Consider the following 18,897-nt stretch of genomic DNA (forward strand, 5'->3'; position numbering starts at 1 on the left):
CGCCAAAAAAAAAAAAAAAGCAGCAGAACATGCATTCTTTCAAGTGCACATGGAACATTCTCCATGACAGATCATATGTTAGGCCACAAAACAAGTCTCAGTAAATTTAAGAAGACTAAAATCATACCAAGCAACTTTTCTGACCACAGTAGAAAGACTACAAGGAGAAAATTGTAAAAAAAACAGGTGGAAACTAAACATCAGGCAACTAAACAACCAATGAGTCAATGAAGAAATCAAAGAGGAAATTTTAAAAAATACCCTGAGACAATGAAAATGGAAACACAACTGTCCAAAATCTATGCAATGCAGCAAAAGCAGTTCTAAGAAGGAAGTTTATAGCAATAAAGGCCAACCTCAGGAAACAAGAAAAAATCTCAAATAAACAATCTAAGTGTAAATTTAAAGGAAGTGGAAAAAGAGAACAAGTTAGTAGAAGGAAAGAAATAAAGATCAGAGAAAAAGTAAATGAAATAGAGATTTAAAAAGCAATAGAAAGGATCAATGAAAGTAAGAGTTGGTTATTTGAAGATAAATAAAATTGACAAACCTTTAGCCATCAAGAAAAAAAAAATCCAAATAAATTAAATCAGAAATAAAAGAGAAATTACAATGGACCCACAGAAATACAAAGGATCATAAGAAAATGCTATGAAAAATGATATGCCAAACTAGACAACCTAGAAGAAATGTATAAATTCCTAGAGACAGACAATCTGCCATGAATGAGTCATGAAGAAATAGAAAATATGAATAGACTGATTACTAGTAAGGAAATTAATACATAATCCAAAACTCCCCCAAAACAAAATTCCAGATCCAGATGGCTTCATAGGTAACTTCTACCAAACACTGAAAGAAGAGTTAATCCCTATACTTCTCAAATTACTCCCAAAAACTAAAGAGAAGGCCACACTTCCAAATTCATTTTACAAGGCCAGCATTACCCTGAGACCAAAAACAAAGACACAACACACATACAAAAAATTATAGGACAACGTCCTTGATAAACGCGGATGCAAAAATTAATAAAATATTAGCAAATAAAATTCAACAACAGATTAAAAGAATCATACACCATGATCAATTAGGATTCATTCCAGGGATTCAAGGATGGTTTGACATCTGTAAATAAAACAATGTGATATACCACATGAACAAAACAGAGGATAAAAACCATGTGATCATCCCAAAAGATGCAGAAAAAGCATTTGACAAAATTCAACATCCATTTAAGATAAAAACTCTCACAAAGTGGATATAGAGGGAACACACCTTAACATAATAAAAGTCATACATGAGAAAACCACAGCCAACGTACTATTCCACATTGAAAAACTGAAAGCATTTCTGCTAACATCAGGAACAAGACAAGGACGCTCATTCTTGCATCCACTTTTATTCAACACAGTATTGGAGGTCCCAGCCAGAACAATCAGATAAGAAAAAGAAATAAAAGGCATCTAAATTGGAAAGGTAGAAATAAAACTGTCACTATTGATACTATATATAAAAAAAACCCAAAGATGCCACCAAAAAACTACTAGAATTAATAAATGAATTCAGTAAAGTTGCAGGATACAAAACTAATATACAGAAATCTGTTTCATTTCTGTACACTGATAATGAACTATCAGAAAGAGAAATCAAGAAAACAATTCCATTTACAACTACATCAAAAAGAATAAAATATTTAGGAATAAATTTAAACAGAGAGGTGAAAGACCTGTACTCTGAAAAGTATAAGACACAGAGGAAAAAGTTGAAGACAACAGAAAAAAATAAAAAGGTATACTGTACTCATGGACTGGAAGCATCAATATTGTTAAAATGTCCATACTACCCAAAGCAATCTACAGATTCAGTGCAATCCCTATCAAAATATCAATGGCATTTTTCACAGAACTAGAACAAATAATTCTAAAATTAGTATTGAACCACAAAAGACCCCTAATAACCAAAGCAATCTTTTAGGATATATATATATATATATATATATATATATAAAGGATATATATATCCTTTCTTATATTCTTTTTACATTGTGGTTTATCCCAGGACATTGAATATAGTTCCCTGTGCTATACAGTAGGATCTTGTTGTCCATCCATTCTATATATAATAGTTTGCATCTACTAACTCCAAATTCCCAGTCCAACCCTCCCACACACCCCCTTTGGCAAACACAAGTCAGTTCTCTATGTCTGAGAGTCTGTTTCTGCTTTGTAGATAGGTTCATTTGTGTCATATTTTAGATTCTACATATAAGTGATATCATATTGTATTTGTCTTTCCCTTTCTGACTTACTTCACTTAGTATGACCATCTCTAGTTGCATTCATGTTGCTGCAAATGGCATTATTTTGTGCTTTTTTATGGCTGAGTAGTATTCCATAGTATATATGTACTGCATCTTTATCCATTCATCTTTTGATGGACACTTAGGTTGTTTCCATGTCTTGGCTATTGTGACTAGTGCTGCTATGAACATAGGAGTGCATGTATCCTTTGGAATTAGAGTTTTGTCCGGACATATGTTTGACTTCCATACTGTTTTCCATAGTGGCTGCACCAACTTACATTCCCATCAACAGTGTAGGAGGGTTCTCTTTTCTCCATACCCTCTCCAGAATTTGTTATTTGTAGGCTTTTTAATGATGGCCATTCTGACTGGTGTGAGGTGGTACCTCATTGTAATTTTGATTTGCATTTTTTTAATAATTAGTGATGTTGAGTATCTTTTCATGTGCTTATTGGCCAACTGTATGTCTTCTTTTGAGAAATGTCTATTTAGGTCTTCTGCCCATTTTTGGATTGGGTTGTTTGTTTTTGTTGTTGTTGTTGAGTTATATGAACTGTCTGTATATTTTGGAAATTAAGCCTTTGTCGGTTGCATCATTTGCAAATATTTTCTCCCATCCCATAGACTGTCTTTTTGTTTTGTTTTTGGTTGCCTTTGCTGTGCAAAAGCTTGTAAGTGTGATTAGATCCCATTTGTTTATTTTTGTTTTTATTTCTATTGCCTTGGGAGACTGATCTAAGAAAACACTAGTACAATTTACCTCAGAGAATGTTTTGCCTATGTTCTCTTCTAGGAGTTTTATGGTGTCTTGTCTTATATTTAAGTCTTTAAGCCATTTTGAGTTTATTTTTCTGTATGGTGTGAGGGTGTGTCCTAATTTCATTTATTTCATGCAGCTGTACAACTTTCCCACTTGCTGAAGAGACTGTTTTTTTCCCATTTTATATTCTTGCCTCCTTTGTCGAAGATTAATTGACCATAGGTATGTGGGTTTATTTCTGGGCTCTATTCGGTTCCATTGATGTAAGTATTTGTTTTTGTGCCAATACCATGCCGTTTTCATTACTGTAGCTTTTTAGTATTGTCTGAAGTCTGGGAGGATTATGCCTCCTGCTTTCTTCTTTTTCCTCAGAACTGTTTTGGCTTCCTTCTTTTTCTTCAGAATTGCTTTGGGAATTCTGAGTCTTTTATGGTTCCATATAAATTTTAGGATTATTTGTTCTAGTTCTGTGAAAAATGTCATGGGTAATTTGATGGGGATTGGGTTAAATCTGTATATTGCTTTGGGTAGTATGGCCATTTTAACAATATTAATTTTTCCAATCCAAGAGGATGGGATATCTTTCCATTTCGTTGAACCATCTTCACTTACCTTTACTAATGTTTTATAGTTCTCAACATATAAGATTTTCACCTCATTGGTTAGGTTTATTCCCATTTTATTTCTTCTGGTGTGATTTTAAAAGGTATTGTACTTTTATATTCCCTTTCTGATATTTCATTGTTAGTGTAAAGAAATGCAACCGATTTCTGTATGTTAATCTTGTACCCTGCTACCTTGCTGAATTCATTTATCAGTTCTAGCAGTTTTTGTGTGGAGTCTTTAGGGTTTTTTATATAGAGTATCATGTCATCTGCATATAATGACAATTTTACCTCTTCCTTTCCAACTTGGATAATTTTATTTCTTTTTCTTGTCTGATTGCTGTGGCTAGGAATTCCAATACTACGTTGAAGAGAAGTGATGAGAGTGGGCATCCTTGTCTTGTTCCAGATTTTAGTGGGAAGGCTTTCAGCTTGTTACCATTGAATATTATATTGGTTGTGGGTTTGTAGCTTTTATTATGTTGAGGTATGTTCCTTCTATAACACTTTGGTAAGAATTTTTATCACAAATGGATGTTGAATTTTGTCAAATGCTTTTTCTGCATCTATTGAGATAGTCATGTAGTGTCTTTTCTTTTGTTGGTGTGGTGTATCACATTGATTGATTTGCATATTTTGAACCATCCTTGTGAACTGGGGATGAATCCCACTTGGTCACAGTGTATGATCTTTTTTATGTATTGTTGGATTCAGTTTGCTAATATTTTGTTGAGAATTTCTGCATCTATATTCATCAGAGAAATTGGCCTGTAATTTTCTTTTTTCGTGGTATCTTTGGTTTTGTTACCAGGGTGATGGTGGCTTCACAGAATGTCTTTGGGAGTGTTCCCTCCTCTCCAGTATTTTGGAAGAGTTTGAGAAGGATCAGTAAAAGGTCTTCTTTTATGTTTGGTAGAATTCAAACAAGCCATCTGTTCCTGGACTTTTCTTTATAGGGAGTCTTTTTAAATTACATATTCTATTTCATTTCTAGTGATCAGTTTGTTTTCATTTCTAATGATCAGTTTGTTCAAAGCTATCTTGAGAAAAAGAAGAGCAAAGCTGGAAGTATCATGCTCCCAGATATGAACCTACACTTCAAAGCTACAGTAATCGAAACAGTATGGTACTGGCACAAAACAGACACATAGATCAATGGAACAGAATCAAGAGCCCTGAAATAAACCCACACTTACATAGTCAATTAATCTATGACATAAGAGGCAAGAATATACAATGGGCAAGAGACAGTCCCTTCAATAAATGGTGCTGAGAAAATTAGACAGCTACATGCAAAAGAATGAACTGGACTACTTTCTTACACCATACACACACACACACACACAGAAAAAAAAAACACAAAGTGAATTTAAGACTTAAGTGTAAGACCTGAAACTATAAATCTCCTAGAAGAAATCATAGGCAGCACACACTTTGACATCAGTCTTAGCAATATTTTTTTGGATATGTCTCCTCAAGCAAGCGTAACAAAAGCAAAAATAAACAAATGGGACTACACCGAACTAAAAAGCTTTTGCACAGAGAACGAAACCACCAACAAAACAAAAGGGCAACCTACCGAATGAGAGACATTATTTGGAAATGATATATCCAATAAGGTGTTGATATCCAAAATATAAAAAGAACTCATACAACTCATTATCAAAGAACAGACACCCCAATTAAAAATGGGCAGAGGGGGCTTCCCTGGTGGCACAGTGGTTAAAAATCCGCCTGCTCATGCAGGGGACATGCATCCAAGCTCTGGTCTGGGAAGATCCCACATGCCGCGGAGCAACTAAGCCCGTGCACCACAACTACTGAGCCTGCGCTCTAGAGTCCAAGAGCCACAGCTACTGAGTCCATGAGCCACAACTACTGAGCCCGTGCACCACAACTACTGAAGCCCGCATGCCTAGAGCCAGTGCTTCGCAACAAGAGAATCCACCACAATGAGAAGCCCATGCACCATAACGAAGAGTAGCCCCTGCTCGCTGCAAGTAGAGAAAGCCTGCGTGCAACAACGAAGACCCAACACAGCCAAAAATAATTAAATAAAATAAAGTAAATTTATCAAAAAAAGAAAAGAAAAAGGTGGGCAGAGGATCTGAAGAGACATTTTCCAAAGAAGATATACAGATGGCCAACAGGAACATGAAAAGGTGCTCAACATCACTAATCATCAGGGAAATGTAAATCAAAACCACAGTGAGCTATCACCTCACACCTGTCAACAATGGTTATTATCAAAAAGACAGCAAACAACAAGTGTTGGTGAGGATGTGGAGAAAAGGAACCCTCATGCACTGTTGGTGGGATTGTAAATTGTTGCAGCCACTTTGGAAAACAGTATGGTATGGAGGTTCCTCAAAAAACTAAAAAGAGAACTACCATATGATCCAGCAATTCCACTTCTGGGTATTTATCTGAAGAAAAATAAAACACTAATTCAAAAAGATATATGTATTTTGTTGCAGCACTATTTACAAAAGCTGAGATATGGAAGCAACCTAAGTGTCCAGAGATGAGTGAATAAATAAAGATGTGGTATGTATATATAAACATATATATATATATATATATATATATATAATGATATAATGTTATATATATTATATATAATATATACATACTATTACTCAGCCATAAAAAAGAATCTCGCCATCTGTGGCAACATGGATGGACTTGAAGGATATCATGGTAAGTAAAATAACTCAGACAGAAAAAAACAAATACTGTATGATCTCACTTACATGTGGAACCTAAAAAACAAAACAAACAAACAAATAAAATGAACAAAATATAACAGAAACAGACTCATAAATAGAGAACAGGTGGTTGCTAGAGGGGAGACAGAGCAGGGTGGATGCAGAATAGGTGAAAGGGATTGAGAGGTACAAACTTCCAGATATAAAATAAATAAGTCACAGGGCTGTAATGTATACATAGGGAATACAGTCAAAAATATTGTAACAACTTTGTATGGTGATGGGTGATAACTGGTTTTATTGTTGTAATCATTGCATAATGTATAAAAATATCATTCTCAATGTTGTACACCTGAAACTAATATTGCATCTTAATTATAACTTTAAAAACTATATTTAAGGGACTTCCCTGCTAGTGCAGTGGTTAAGAATCCACCTGCCAGGCTTCCCTGGTGGCGCAGTGGTTGAGAGCCTGCCTGCCAATGCAGGGGACACGGGTTCGAGCCCTGGTCCGGGAAGATCCCACATGCCGTGGAGCAACTAGGCCCGTGAGCCACAATTACTGAGCCTGCACATCTGGAGCCTGTGCTCCGCAACAAGAGAGGCTGCGACAGTAAGAGGCCCGTGCACCGTGATGAAGAGTGGCCCCCGCTTACCACAGCTGGAGAAAGCCCTCGCACAGCAACGAACACCAAACACAGCCATAAATAGATAAATAAATAAATTTAGAAAAATGTTAAAAAAAAAAAAAAAAAAAGAAAGAATCTGCCTGCCAATGCAGGGGACATAGATTTGATCCCTGGTCTGGGAAGATCCCACATGCCACAGAATAACTAGGCCCATGTGCCACAGCTACTGAGCCTGAGCTCTAGAGCCTGCAAGCCACAACTACTGAGCCCACACACCACAGCTACTGAAGCCCGTGCACCCTAGAGCCTCCACACAGCAACTACTGAGTCCACATGCCACAACTACTGAGCCTGTGTCCTGCAACTGCTGAAGCCCGTGCACCTAGAGTCCGTGCTCTGCAGCAAGAGAAGCCATCGCAATGAGAAGCCCGCGCACCACAAAGAAGAGTAGCCCCCACTCCCCACAACTAGAGAAAGCCCACATACAGCAACAAAGACCCAACGCAGCTAAAAAACAACAACAACAACAAAACTATATTTATAGGAATTGGAAACCAAACCAAACCACCAACCATTACACAATTAGACTAAGTTGATTTTAAGGCAAGAAACATTCTAGAAATGAAGAGATTCAGTATCTTGTCAGAATACAATACTAAATAGTATACACCTAATAATACAGGCTTAGGATATGTAAAGCGAAAATTAGCCGAACTAAATGGAGATTATAAAACATCTCTCTCTCAGTAACAGACAATACAATAAAAGGTGACCAAAGAAAGATTAATGAAATAGAAAATTCTAAAAGTAAATGGAAAATGTGAACCACATGATTAACAACTGTGACCTAACTGACATATAGGAAGCACTGCACTCAACAACTGTAGAATATACATGCTTTCCACAAGATGGGAAATATTCCATAAAATTGACTATATGCTGGGTATATGGTCAAAGGATCAATACCACATAGAATATGCTCTCTAACCTCTGGAATTAAACTAGAAATCAGTAATCAAAAGGGAACTATATAACTAGAAAATATTTAAAACACTTTAAAATAGGAAACATTATATACTGCTGAGTCATTATTAAAATATGACCTATAGAAACTTATGGGTGTGATTACTTGTAAAAAATTGTATTGTGAGTTCCCCGGTGGTCTAGTGGTTAGGATTCAGTGCTTTCACTGTGGAGGCCTGGGTTCAATCACTGGTTGGGGAACTGAGATCCCAGAAGCCATGTGGTGTGGCAAAAAAAAAGTGCAGTACATCTATGAAATAAGCAATATCATCAAAACTAGGATTAAAAATCTTAAAAAATTCCATGTAAATGTTTGATAAATTTTAATATCTTGATGAAAGGAAAATTTTTCTAGGAAGATGTACATTAACAAAATTATTCAAGAAGAGAACAAAACCCTGAATAGAACAACCTTAGAAGACATTAAAATAAGTAGGAAATATCTCTTCTCCTGAAAGATCTAGGCCCAAATCACTTGGCATATGAAACATTTTCAAACCTTCAAGGAACAGATAACATTTCTATTACTTAAACTGTTTCACAAGAATTGGAATGGGGGCTTCCCTGGTGGCGCAGTGATTGAGAGTCCACCTACTGATGCAGGGGACATGGGTTCGTGCCCCGGTCCAGGAGGATCCCACATGCTGCGGAGTGGCTAGGCCCGTGAGCCATGGCCGCTAAGCGTGCGCGTCCAGAGCCTGTGCTCCGCAACGGGAGAGGCCACAACAGTGAGAGGCCCGCGTACCACAAAAAAACAAAACAAAACAAAAACAAACAAACAAAAAGAATTGGAATGGTATACAGCTGACCCTTGAACAATGTTGGGGGTTAGGGACACTGATCCTCCACAGGGTGGAAAATCCAAGTATGACTTTACAGTAGGCCCTCCACATCTGTGGTTTTGCACTTAAGGATTTAACCAACCACAGATTGTATAGTACTGCAGTATATACTACTGAAAAAAAAAAAATCCGTGTGTAAGTGTATACGTGCAGTTCAAACCTGAGTAGTTCAATGGTCAATTGTAAAACTTATTCATTAAGTAAGATAATGCTAGCTTCTTTTAAAAAATTAAAAATGTAAAATGACTCAAATACCATGGAAATTAATTTCTTGTTCACTTTTGTAGCTCCTATTCAACAGTATTCAGAAGAAGTAAAAATTTGTGAAGGAGACAAAGTAATTAATTTCAAATGTCTACCTAGAAAACCTAAGATAAATAACTGAAAAATAACTGGAATAAGGGAGTTCAATAAAGTGGCATCACAGAGAATAACCATTCAAAAATTAATCTTTATTAATCATCAATTAGAAAATATAATGGTAAAAAAATTCCCATTTCCAATAGCATCAAACTATAGCATACTTATTCAGATCTAACAAGAAATACTTAGGACCTACATGAAGCAAGATATATTTTTTTCTTTCCAAAACGTCAACAAAGATCTAAATGAATGGAGGAACAAATCACATTCGCTTCTCCCAAACCACCCTCTATCTTCAATGCAATTCCAATTAAAAAAAGAAAGTCCCAATTGAAATTTTATTACCATGGCAAAATGATTCTAAAGATCATGCAGATGATCAAAATCAAGAAGATAAAAAAAAAATTTGGCTTAACCTAACAATAACAATGAACCTAGAACTAAACAATGAACCTAGAACTAAAAAGCTAGAGTAATTAAAATAAAAATGTAGTGGCAGAGAGAAATGGATCAACGGAACAGAGTGGTTTGTTTAGAAAGAGAGCTATGTACATGTAAAGGAATGAAATTAGAACACTCCCTAACACCATACACAAAAATAAACTCAAAATGGATTAAAGACCTACATGTAAGGCCAGACACTATAAAACTCTTAGAGGGAAACACAGGCAGAACACTCTATGACATAAATCACAGCAAGATCCTTTTTGACCCACCTCCTAGAAAAAAACGGAAATAAAAACAAAAATAAACAAATGGGACCTAATGAAACTTAAAAGCTTTTGCACAGCAAAGCAAACCATAAACAAGACGAAAAGACAACCCTCAGAATGGGAGAACATATTTGCAAACTAAGCAACTGACAGAGAATTAATCTCTGAAATATACAAGCAGCCCATGCAGCTCAATACCAAAAAAACAAACAACCCAATCCAAAAATGGGCAGAAGACCTAAACAGACATTTCTCCAAAGAAGACATACAGATTGCCAACAAACACATGAAAGGATGCTCAACATCACTAATCATTAGAGAAATACAAATCAACACTACAATGAGCTATCACCTCACACCAGTCAGAATGGCCATCATCAAAAAATCTACAAACAATAAATGCTGGAGAAGGTGTGGAGAAAAGGGAACCCTCTTGCACTGTTGGTGGGAATGAAAATTGATACAGCCACTATGGAGAACAGTATGGAGGTTCCTTAAAAAACTAAAGATAGAACTACCATATGACCCAGCAATCTCACTACTGGGCATATACCCTGAAAAAACCATAATTCAAAAAGAGTCATGTACCACAATGTTCATTGCAGCACTGTTTACAATAGCCAGGACATGGAAGCAACCTAAGTGTCCAGTGACAGATAAATGGATAAAGAAGATGTGGCACATATATACAATGGAATATTGCTCCGCCATAAATAGAAACAAAAACTGAGTTATTTGTAGTGAGGCGGATGGACCTAGAGTGTGTCATACAGAGTGAAGTAATTCAGAAAGAGAAAAACAAATACCGTATACTAACACATATATATGGAATCTAAAAAAAAAAAAATGTTTCTGAAGAACCTAGAGGCAGGACAGGATAAAGATGTAGATGTAGAGAATGGACTTGAGGATATGGGGAGGGGGAAGGGTATGCTGGGATGAAGTGAGAGAGTGGCATGGACGTATATACACTACCAAATATGAAATAGATTGCTAGTGGGAAGCAGCTGCATAGCACAGGGAGATCAGCTCGGTGCTTTGTGACCACCTAGAGGGGTGGGATAGGGAGGGTGGGAAGGAGACGCAAGAGGGAGGGGATATGGGGATATATGTATACGTATAGCTGATTCACTGTTATACAGCAGCAAGGAATACAACAATGTAAAGCAATTATACGCCAATAAAGATGTTAAAAAAAAAAAGAAAGAAACAGAGCTGTGTATCCAGATGCAATTTAGCATGTATTAAAGATGTATTTCAAATTAGTGGTAAAAGTGGAAAAGGATGGTTATTGAATAAATGATGGTGGAATAAGCGCACGTGGTTATCCATTTGGGGCCCAACCTCATGAATAAACAAAAATAAGTTATCTATATATGATATATTAATACATAATATAAATTGGGAAGACCTTCTTTAATAATGTAACAGTATCAAAAATTCATAACAGAAAGGACTGAAAGATTTGGCAATATAAGTGTCAAAGGTTTGTAGAACAAACGACTTACAAAGTTAACTGACTTCACAATTCCATTTTATGTAAAGCACAAAAAGAGCAAAACCAATCTATGTTGTTGGAAGCAAAAGAGTAGCTGTTACCTTGACTGGGGGTGGGGAGGGTAAGCGCTAGTAATTAGAAAGGAACTCGGCGAGTAGGAGACAGACTTCAGGGTCCTGGTAGTTTCTTTAACGTTATGTTTCTTGATGTGGACGCTGATTACACAAGAATGGTTCAGATTGTAAAATTTCAGAGGGTTTACACTTACGATATGAGTACTTTTCTGCGGTAAATTTAAAGATGGGAATAGCATGAGGGAATAGTGAGAGAGGAGGATAGAGGAGATCAAGGTAAAATTTTACTTTTGATTATCTGTATTTTATATATTTATCCAAAAAGCATGTATTATCTGCATAATTTATTTTTAAAAAAATTAAAAAATGAAAAAAGCCTATATATATGACAGATAACATTTAAGACATGATTTAAGTGCAATCAAGACAATTCTATAGGGCATACTCTACCTGTGAGTCTAATATGTTGGAAATTTCATGTGCACCAACATTTGCTTCACCCAAATGCAAGGAAAACAAGTTTCTGGCAACCTGGACAAAATCTAAAATAGAACACATTTCAGTAAGAATACAGCATTTAACCTCATCTAAGCAAACCTTACCTTTTTCTACATGAAGCTGAAGCTATGTGTTATAACTAATGCTTAAAATTTAACTTACTTAAATTACCTTAAAATAGTGTTAACTGAAGTGACAGATAAATTTAAGTCCACATAAGAAGTAAGAGATAAACTGGTTTTCACTTATTTCATTTAACTTTGCTGAAGTTAATAAATCAGATACGATAATGAAGCAAATAAATGTCACAGGCATAACTATCTCTCCAACTCTTTTATTATGAATAGTCCTTTTTCTAAAACATATGATAATATTATGATTTACAGCTTTCCTAGCCGAAAGAACCTGCGGTTTAATAATAATAATAATAATAGCAGGAAATATTTCTATAACAGCCTCTGTATGCTACGCGTGGCCCTTTGCGATTTCATCTTGAGAATTTTCGGCGGTAGTTCTTCTCATCCTCTCCATTTTACAGTTTGGGCTAAGATAAGTTAACTGTCTTAAACCTCCCAAGGCTACTTGGCAAATAAGTAGCAGAGCAAGATTCCATTGAAGTGTGACTTGAAGGCATATTCTCTTGTTTGTTATATAACACTGCCTGATGCCAACCTAGCCAACTATATGCTTCTTCAGACATGGAGTGTGACCTGTTCATCCATCTAATGTCAATTTTTAAAAAAATTTGATTCTTATATTTTTAGTTTCCAGTAATCCTTTTAATTGTTCCTATTTTCCAGTATCCTACTCTTATTGCGTGGATGCCTTAGTTTTGCTTATCTTTTTAAAAAATGCTAATTATGGTTTACGTTAAGTTCTTTTATGCTCTTGTAATATTTCCCTTTTTTCTGAGTTCCTCTTTTTCTATTTGTCTGATACTTTGGGGCTTTATATTTTATGTTGGAGGATTTCTCCAAATGTCTGGTGTTCATATTTAAGACGAATCAGGCACTAAATTGTTGATTGGAAATTTTGTGTGCATAACTCGCTTTGTCAATTAGTAGGTTTTACTACAGAGCAGTAACGTGGTCAGCTATTATGATACTTTGTTCAGGTTCTTCAGAGAGAATCTTACAACCTCTTGCCTACAGAGCATACACATGGTTGCAAATATCACTGAGCAATCTGTGTGTGTTTTGTAAGTGATAATTCACCATACACACCCCCAAATTCCTTAGCTGCTGGCAACTATAGGTCCAGAATCAATCTGGTTTAATTTCTCAAGGGAATATACTTATTTTCCTCTGCAAGTGTAAGGGTTGGTAATTGTGGATTACTTGAGAGGGGGCAGGGAACAGCATATATAATTGCTCCTTAACACAGCCTTAAGTACTCAATGTTTTCAATTCCTAAGCCTTTCCAGGAATCAGCTTGTTTCCCGTTGTGATTCTCCTATCTCTTCAGACACTTGGACTTTACATGCCTCTGCTCACTAATTCATTTATTTTCCTCATCTACTTTGTCCTTATACATTGTGGTTTTACATGTATTTTTGTTTCTTGTTCTCATTACACTGTATGATTTCAAGAGCAGAGGGGAACAAATACATCTTTTTTCATCACTTCAAACCCCCAAATTTCTTTTAGCAATGCAGATGCTTTTAAAATGATACAATGTTGCATCTACTCTATAAGAAAAAAATTAAATACTTAATGCTGTAAAGGATACAAAAAACTGTTACATTCAAACATTACTAGTGGCAGAACAAATATGTGTGTAAAATGTCTCTGGAAAACAATTTATCAATACATATCAAAAGTCTAAGCCATTTATGGGGATTTATCCTAAGAGAAAGAAGAAAAAAAAGCTATATTAGGGCTTCCCTGGTGGCGCAGTGCTTGAGAGTCCGCCTGCCGATGCAGGAGACGCGGGTTCGTGCCCCGTTTCGGGAAGATCCCACATGCCGCGGAGCGGCTGGGCCCGTGAGCCATGGCCACTGAGCCTGCGCGTCCGGAGCCTGTGCTCCGCAAATGGGAGAGGCCACAACAGTGAGAGGCCCGCATAACGCAAGAAAAAAAAAAAAAAAAAAAAAAAAAAAGCTATATTAAATATAGAATTATTTATATTGTCAGTTAATGAAAAACCATCAAAATTCCCAATAGTGGAAAAGCTTAATATTATAGTATATCAGCGGAGTATGTTCACAATTTGCTATCTTTAATAATAATTATAAAATAAAAATAAGAATAATTATACAGCATAATGAAATATTTATTATATCATACTGGCTAAAAAAATTAGAATTTCACAGTAGCAGAACTAGGGCTTCTATATATTGTACTGTTTCTTTTGTTATTACTAAAGCAATGTTTACGGAATAATTAAAAATAAAAAAAGAATATGATTGAATGATATTTTAAAGCTGAAAGATTCTAAGAAAGTTCTCCTTTCTGCTGACCCAGTAAGACCAATATTTCTATCTGAGTCTTTAGAATACTGATTAAGGAACTTAAAATAGATGTGGTTTTAATTTTCTTTCTCTCCTTCCAAAGAAGAGGCACTCAATGAATATGGGCCACAATAAGTTTCTGTGATGACACACATGATGAACCTAAATATTACCTCCAAAAGACACTGTCCCCTTTGGGTCTACTTGCACTTGCTGTCTCAGAGCTTGGTGTTGTTCCTTTGTGGGCTGAATACCAAGATAATTTAGAGCCTGGAAGGAAAAGGATTCATGTGAAGCAATTTTTCAAATCTCCAAAGAATAAAACTTTTCATTACAACTTTATTTTACAATCCAGTGAAAAGAATCAATATCAGGAACAGTGACCATGATCAAAGAAAGTCTGATGACTATTTATGGATTAATTTTCCATAAAATATTAGCTTCTTGATCTACCACCACCTCATTTTTCCCCCCAAGGCTAGCACTTTGGCCGATGCCAAATAGCATATCCCTAGAACCAAAATTCAAACTATTTCTTAGTTTAAAATATGTGACATGGCAGAAGAAAAACAGCAAGGAAATCCTAATAAATCCGATTTAACATGAATTTTTCTAAGTAGCACTCTAAAACACTGATATTTTGTTGATATCTTCTTGTATTTGAGACCAAAACTAAGGATGACAGGAACTGGTTGGAATACAAAAAATTCTAATTTTTGGCTTGTTTATGGGCAGGCTTACATAAATAATAAACTAAAAAGCTTTCTCTGGAACCCTCTTCTCTCTACCTTCCCTTTTTAGTACCCATAGCTAATTAAAATTTCAGAGCCTGCTAGTTGTATTTCAGTGTCCATTCTCTCCTTGTTCTTTAGTAATAGAACCAAAATCTTTAGCTAGAAACATTGTCATTCAGCTAAAAGATATTTCCCAGCCCGTTCTGCAGCTTGATAAGGCCATATGACCATGTACTACCCAAGGAGACATAAAGCGAACTTGCAGGGAACTTCTGGTAAGTCTTTCAAAAGTGGGGTAGGTAATTTTTGTCCCTTTTTTCCTTCTCTCTTTGGTCTTAATTAAAAGGAAAAAAAAGATGAAAGAAGGAAGGAAAAGAAAGGAGGGAAGAAAGAAAAGATGGCTGGAATTTAAGTAGTCATCTTGGTTCATGAGCCACCTCAACAAAGATGGTGGAGCAGAAAGATACTTAAAAGCATGTATAACCTCCATGCCAGCTCTGGATTACTTTCTTTCAGGTTTCCTTTTGGTGTAAGAAAAATAAATTTCTAATGGAAACCATTGTTATTTTAGGTTCTCAGGTTATATATAGCAAAATCTAATCTTAACTAATGAATAAGGACTGACTAGATGCCCTATTATCAGATTCTGGCAAGAACATCAAAACTAAAATGTAGGTAAAGGTTAATACTAGTAATTGTCCTTATATATTCCTTCCTCCTTTGAAATCTGTTCAGTCATCCATCACTTCATTTACCAAGTATTTATTTAATGCTTACTATTTGTTAGGCACTAAACTATACAAAGGGACACACAAACAAGATATAGCCACTACCCTCAAAGAGCTATGGTCTCTAGGGAGAGGATAACATGTAAATAAGTGTAATTAGTGCAATATGTAATTTAATAGAAGTGTGTACAGGATGTACTGTGGCAAAACCAAACTGGTCAATGTATAGGTGGCTGGACACAGTGAGAAAAGGAGACAGAAGGAAGGGAAAACATCAGGAAAGATTCCCTCAAAAGTGATTCTAGAGCATTTTAACCAAGCATCATCTGCCTGCCCTATCTACACAGTCATTGCCTTGCATAACATGGAATAATGGTTCTTAACTTTTGATTTTTTTTTTTTTTGCGGTACGTGGGCCTCTCCCTGTTGTGGCCGCTCCCGTTCTGGAGCACAGGCTCCAGATGCGCAGCCTCAGTGGCCATGGCTCACAGGCCCAGCCGCTCCGTGGCATGTGGGATCTTCCCAGACCGGGGCACGAACCCGTGTCCACTGCATCGGCAGGCGGACTCTCAACCACTGCGCCACCAGGGAAGCTCAACTTTTGATATTCTTTTCCTTCAGTCATAAAAAATGTTCCAAATACACCAAAATAAATAAATAAATAAATAAAAGGAAAGAGAATAATACAAAGAACACCCATTTACTTCTTATCATCAAGTATACACTCATTAGTATTTGTTTGAAATTTATATATATATATTTTTTTAAGAAATAAACATTATAGACTTGGTTGAAAGCTTTCTCCATTGTTTCTCAGCATGAACCACTATCCTAAGGTTGGCATATCCTTCCTGTCCATGATTTGATGCCACTACTACATTTGTCCCCTAATAACATGTACTCTTTTATCAGTACATAAAAGAGTATTTTGTGCATTTATGATTTTACCTGCATAGTATAATACAAAAGGATAACCTTACAAATTATTTTTTACCTCAATGTTACAATTTCACAATTGCTCAATATTGTTAACTGCAAAACTACTTCACTTATTTTAAATTTAAATGGTATCTAACTGGATGAATACATTATAATTTATTATCCATTCTCTCATTGATGGGCTTTTTATAATTACTCCACTCTGTTTTTTATAATAAGACATTTTACACATCTCCTCATATAGATGTGTAAAAATTTCTCTACAGTACACCCCTACAAGAGGAAATGCTGAGTCATAGGATATATATACTGTCAAATTTCTTAGATATTATAAAATTGCTCTCCAAACTGGTTGTATCAATTTATGTGCAACACTAGTATATAAGCAGCTCTATTTTTCTACATTCTTAACAGCATTTGCTGTTTCCACACTTTAATTTTTGTCAATACGTTGAATATGAAATAGTATGTTGTTTGTTCATTTGAATTCTCCTAACTACAAGTGAGATTTAGCTTCTTTTATATGTTTATTAGCAATGTTTTTGACATAAATTATTTAGCAATATGTTTTAAATTTTCATATGTAAAGCTTGAGGAAGTATTTTTTGTTAGTGATTCCTAATTTGGTGGCATTCTCCCAACTGTAAAAATCCAAAATGTCCCCAGACATTGCCAAATGTCCCCTGAGGCAAAAAATGTTCCCTGAGGATGTCCCCACATCCCTGCTTTTGAGAACCACTCCTCCAGAGACAAATACTATTAACTGACTGGTGTATAATTTTCCTGATTTCTTCTATGTATATAACACCTGTATATGTAAAAAAATAAATTATATATCTTTTGCAAGAGTTAAATTATACTATATACAGTGTTCTATGTTTTTAAAAAAATTATCAATATATAACAGCCTTCTATTCTGTACATTTTAGATATTTTGCGTGCTTTTAAAACTTGTTATAATAGTACATTAAACCTTAGTATTTAAGTATCTTTACTTCAGATTTTGAATGTAACAAAACATTGCAAAAGCCCCTTCTGTACTTCTCCCCAAGTATTTTATTATATATTTGAAATATACTAAAAACATACATGTAACAAATATATGTTTGAAAACATCCATGAATCCATTTAAGAATTACAAAATTGCTAATACTATTGATTTATGTAACATACTCCTCTCCTACTATACTAGAGGTAACCACTACTAAGGAACTATGTCATTATCATTCCCATACTATTTACTTTAAAATGGTTTGTCACATACTATGTATCCTTAACATGTTTTTTTGTTTTGCTGTTTTTTAGCTTCATTAAAATGTGACCGATAGTCTTCTAAAACTTGGTCTTTTTACCCTACAGGATTGTTTTATCATTCATCCACGTGGTTATATGGTATTGTAACATTAATACATTCACTTTGACTGATCTAATATTTGATTAGATGAATATGCCACAATTTATTAATCCATCCTCCTCTAGATGAACATTGGGGTTTTCTGCTTACCAGCAATGAACATTCTTGTACACATCTACTACAGCACATGGGTAAAAATTTCTTTAGGGTAGGAAGAAATTCTAGGAATTTCTTCCTACCCTAGGAATAGTATTGACACGTCTTTTTCTAATTTATTTCTAGGAGTTCTTCGTATATTCTGGATACCAAAATTGTATATGTTATGTGCATTATGAATATTTTCTCCCACTTTTTGGCATAACTTCACTTTCTTACAATCTCTCTTTATGCAGTTTCTCATGGATAGCTCCCAAGTGTGCTTTTATACCATTACTTCATATTTTTATAAATATATGTGATGAATAGTTTTTAAAAATATTTTTAATTTTTAATTTTTATATAAATGGTACCATAATCTGTATATCAATGTGAATTGTTTAAAAAAAATAATTAATTAATGTATTTATTTATTTTTGACTGTGTCGTGTCTTTGTTTCTGTGCGAGGGCTTTCTCTAGTTGCGGCAAGTGGGGGCCACTCTTCATCGTGGTGCACGGGCCTCTCACTGTCGCGGCCTCTC

At 35.3% G+C, this 18,897-nt stretch overlaps 1 protein-coding gene across 1 annotated transcript in view; it reads right to left on the reverse strand.

The window, feature by feature from the left end:
* The window catches only part of STXBP4 (syntaxin binding protein 4), a 171,887-nt gene that overhangs the window by 110,559 nt on the left and 42,431 nt on the right, over nt 1–18,897 (reverse strand). Inside the window, exons 7-8 of the mRNA XM_007448640.1 lie at nt 14,638–14,734; nt 11,968–12,059 (exon numbers count right to left, since the gene is read on the reverse strand). Coding sequence (XP_007448702.1) covers nt 11,968–12,059; nt 14,638–14,734 — 189 coding nt within the window. The remainder of the gene's footprint in view (nt 1–11,967; nt 12,060–14,637; nt 14,735–18,897) is intronic.

This window comes from Lipotes vexillifer, unplaced genomic scaffold (assembly GCF_000442215.2).
Source record: "Lipotes vexillifer unplaced genomic scaffold, Lipotes_vexillifer_v1.1 scaffold331, whole genome shotgun sequence".
NCBI lineage: Eukaryota > Metazoa > Chordata > Mammalia > Artiodactyla > Lipotidae > Lipotes > Lipotes vexillifer.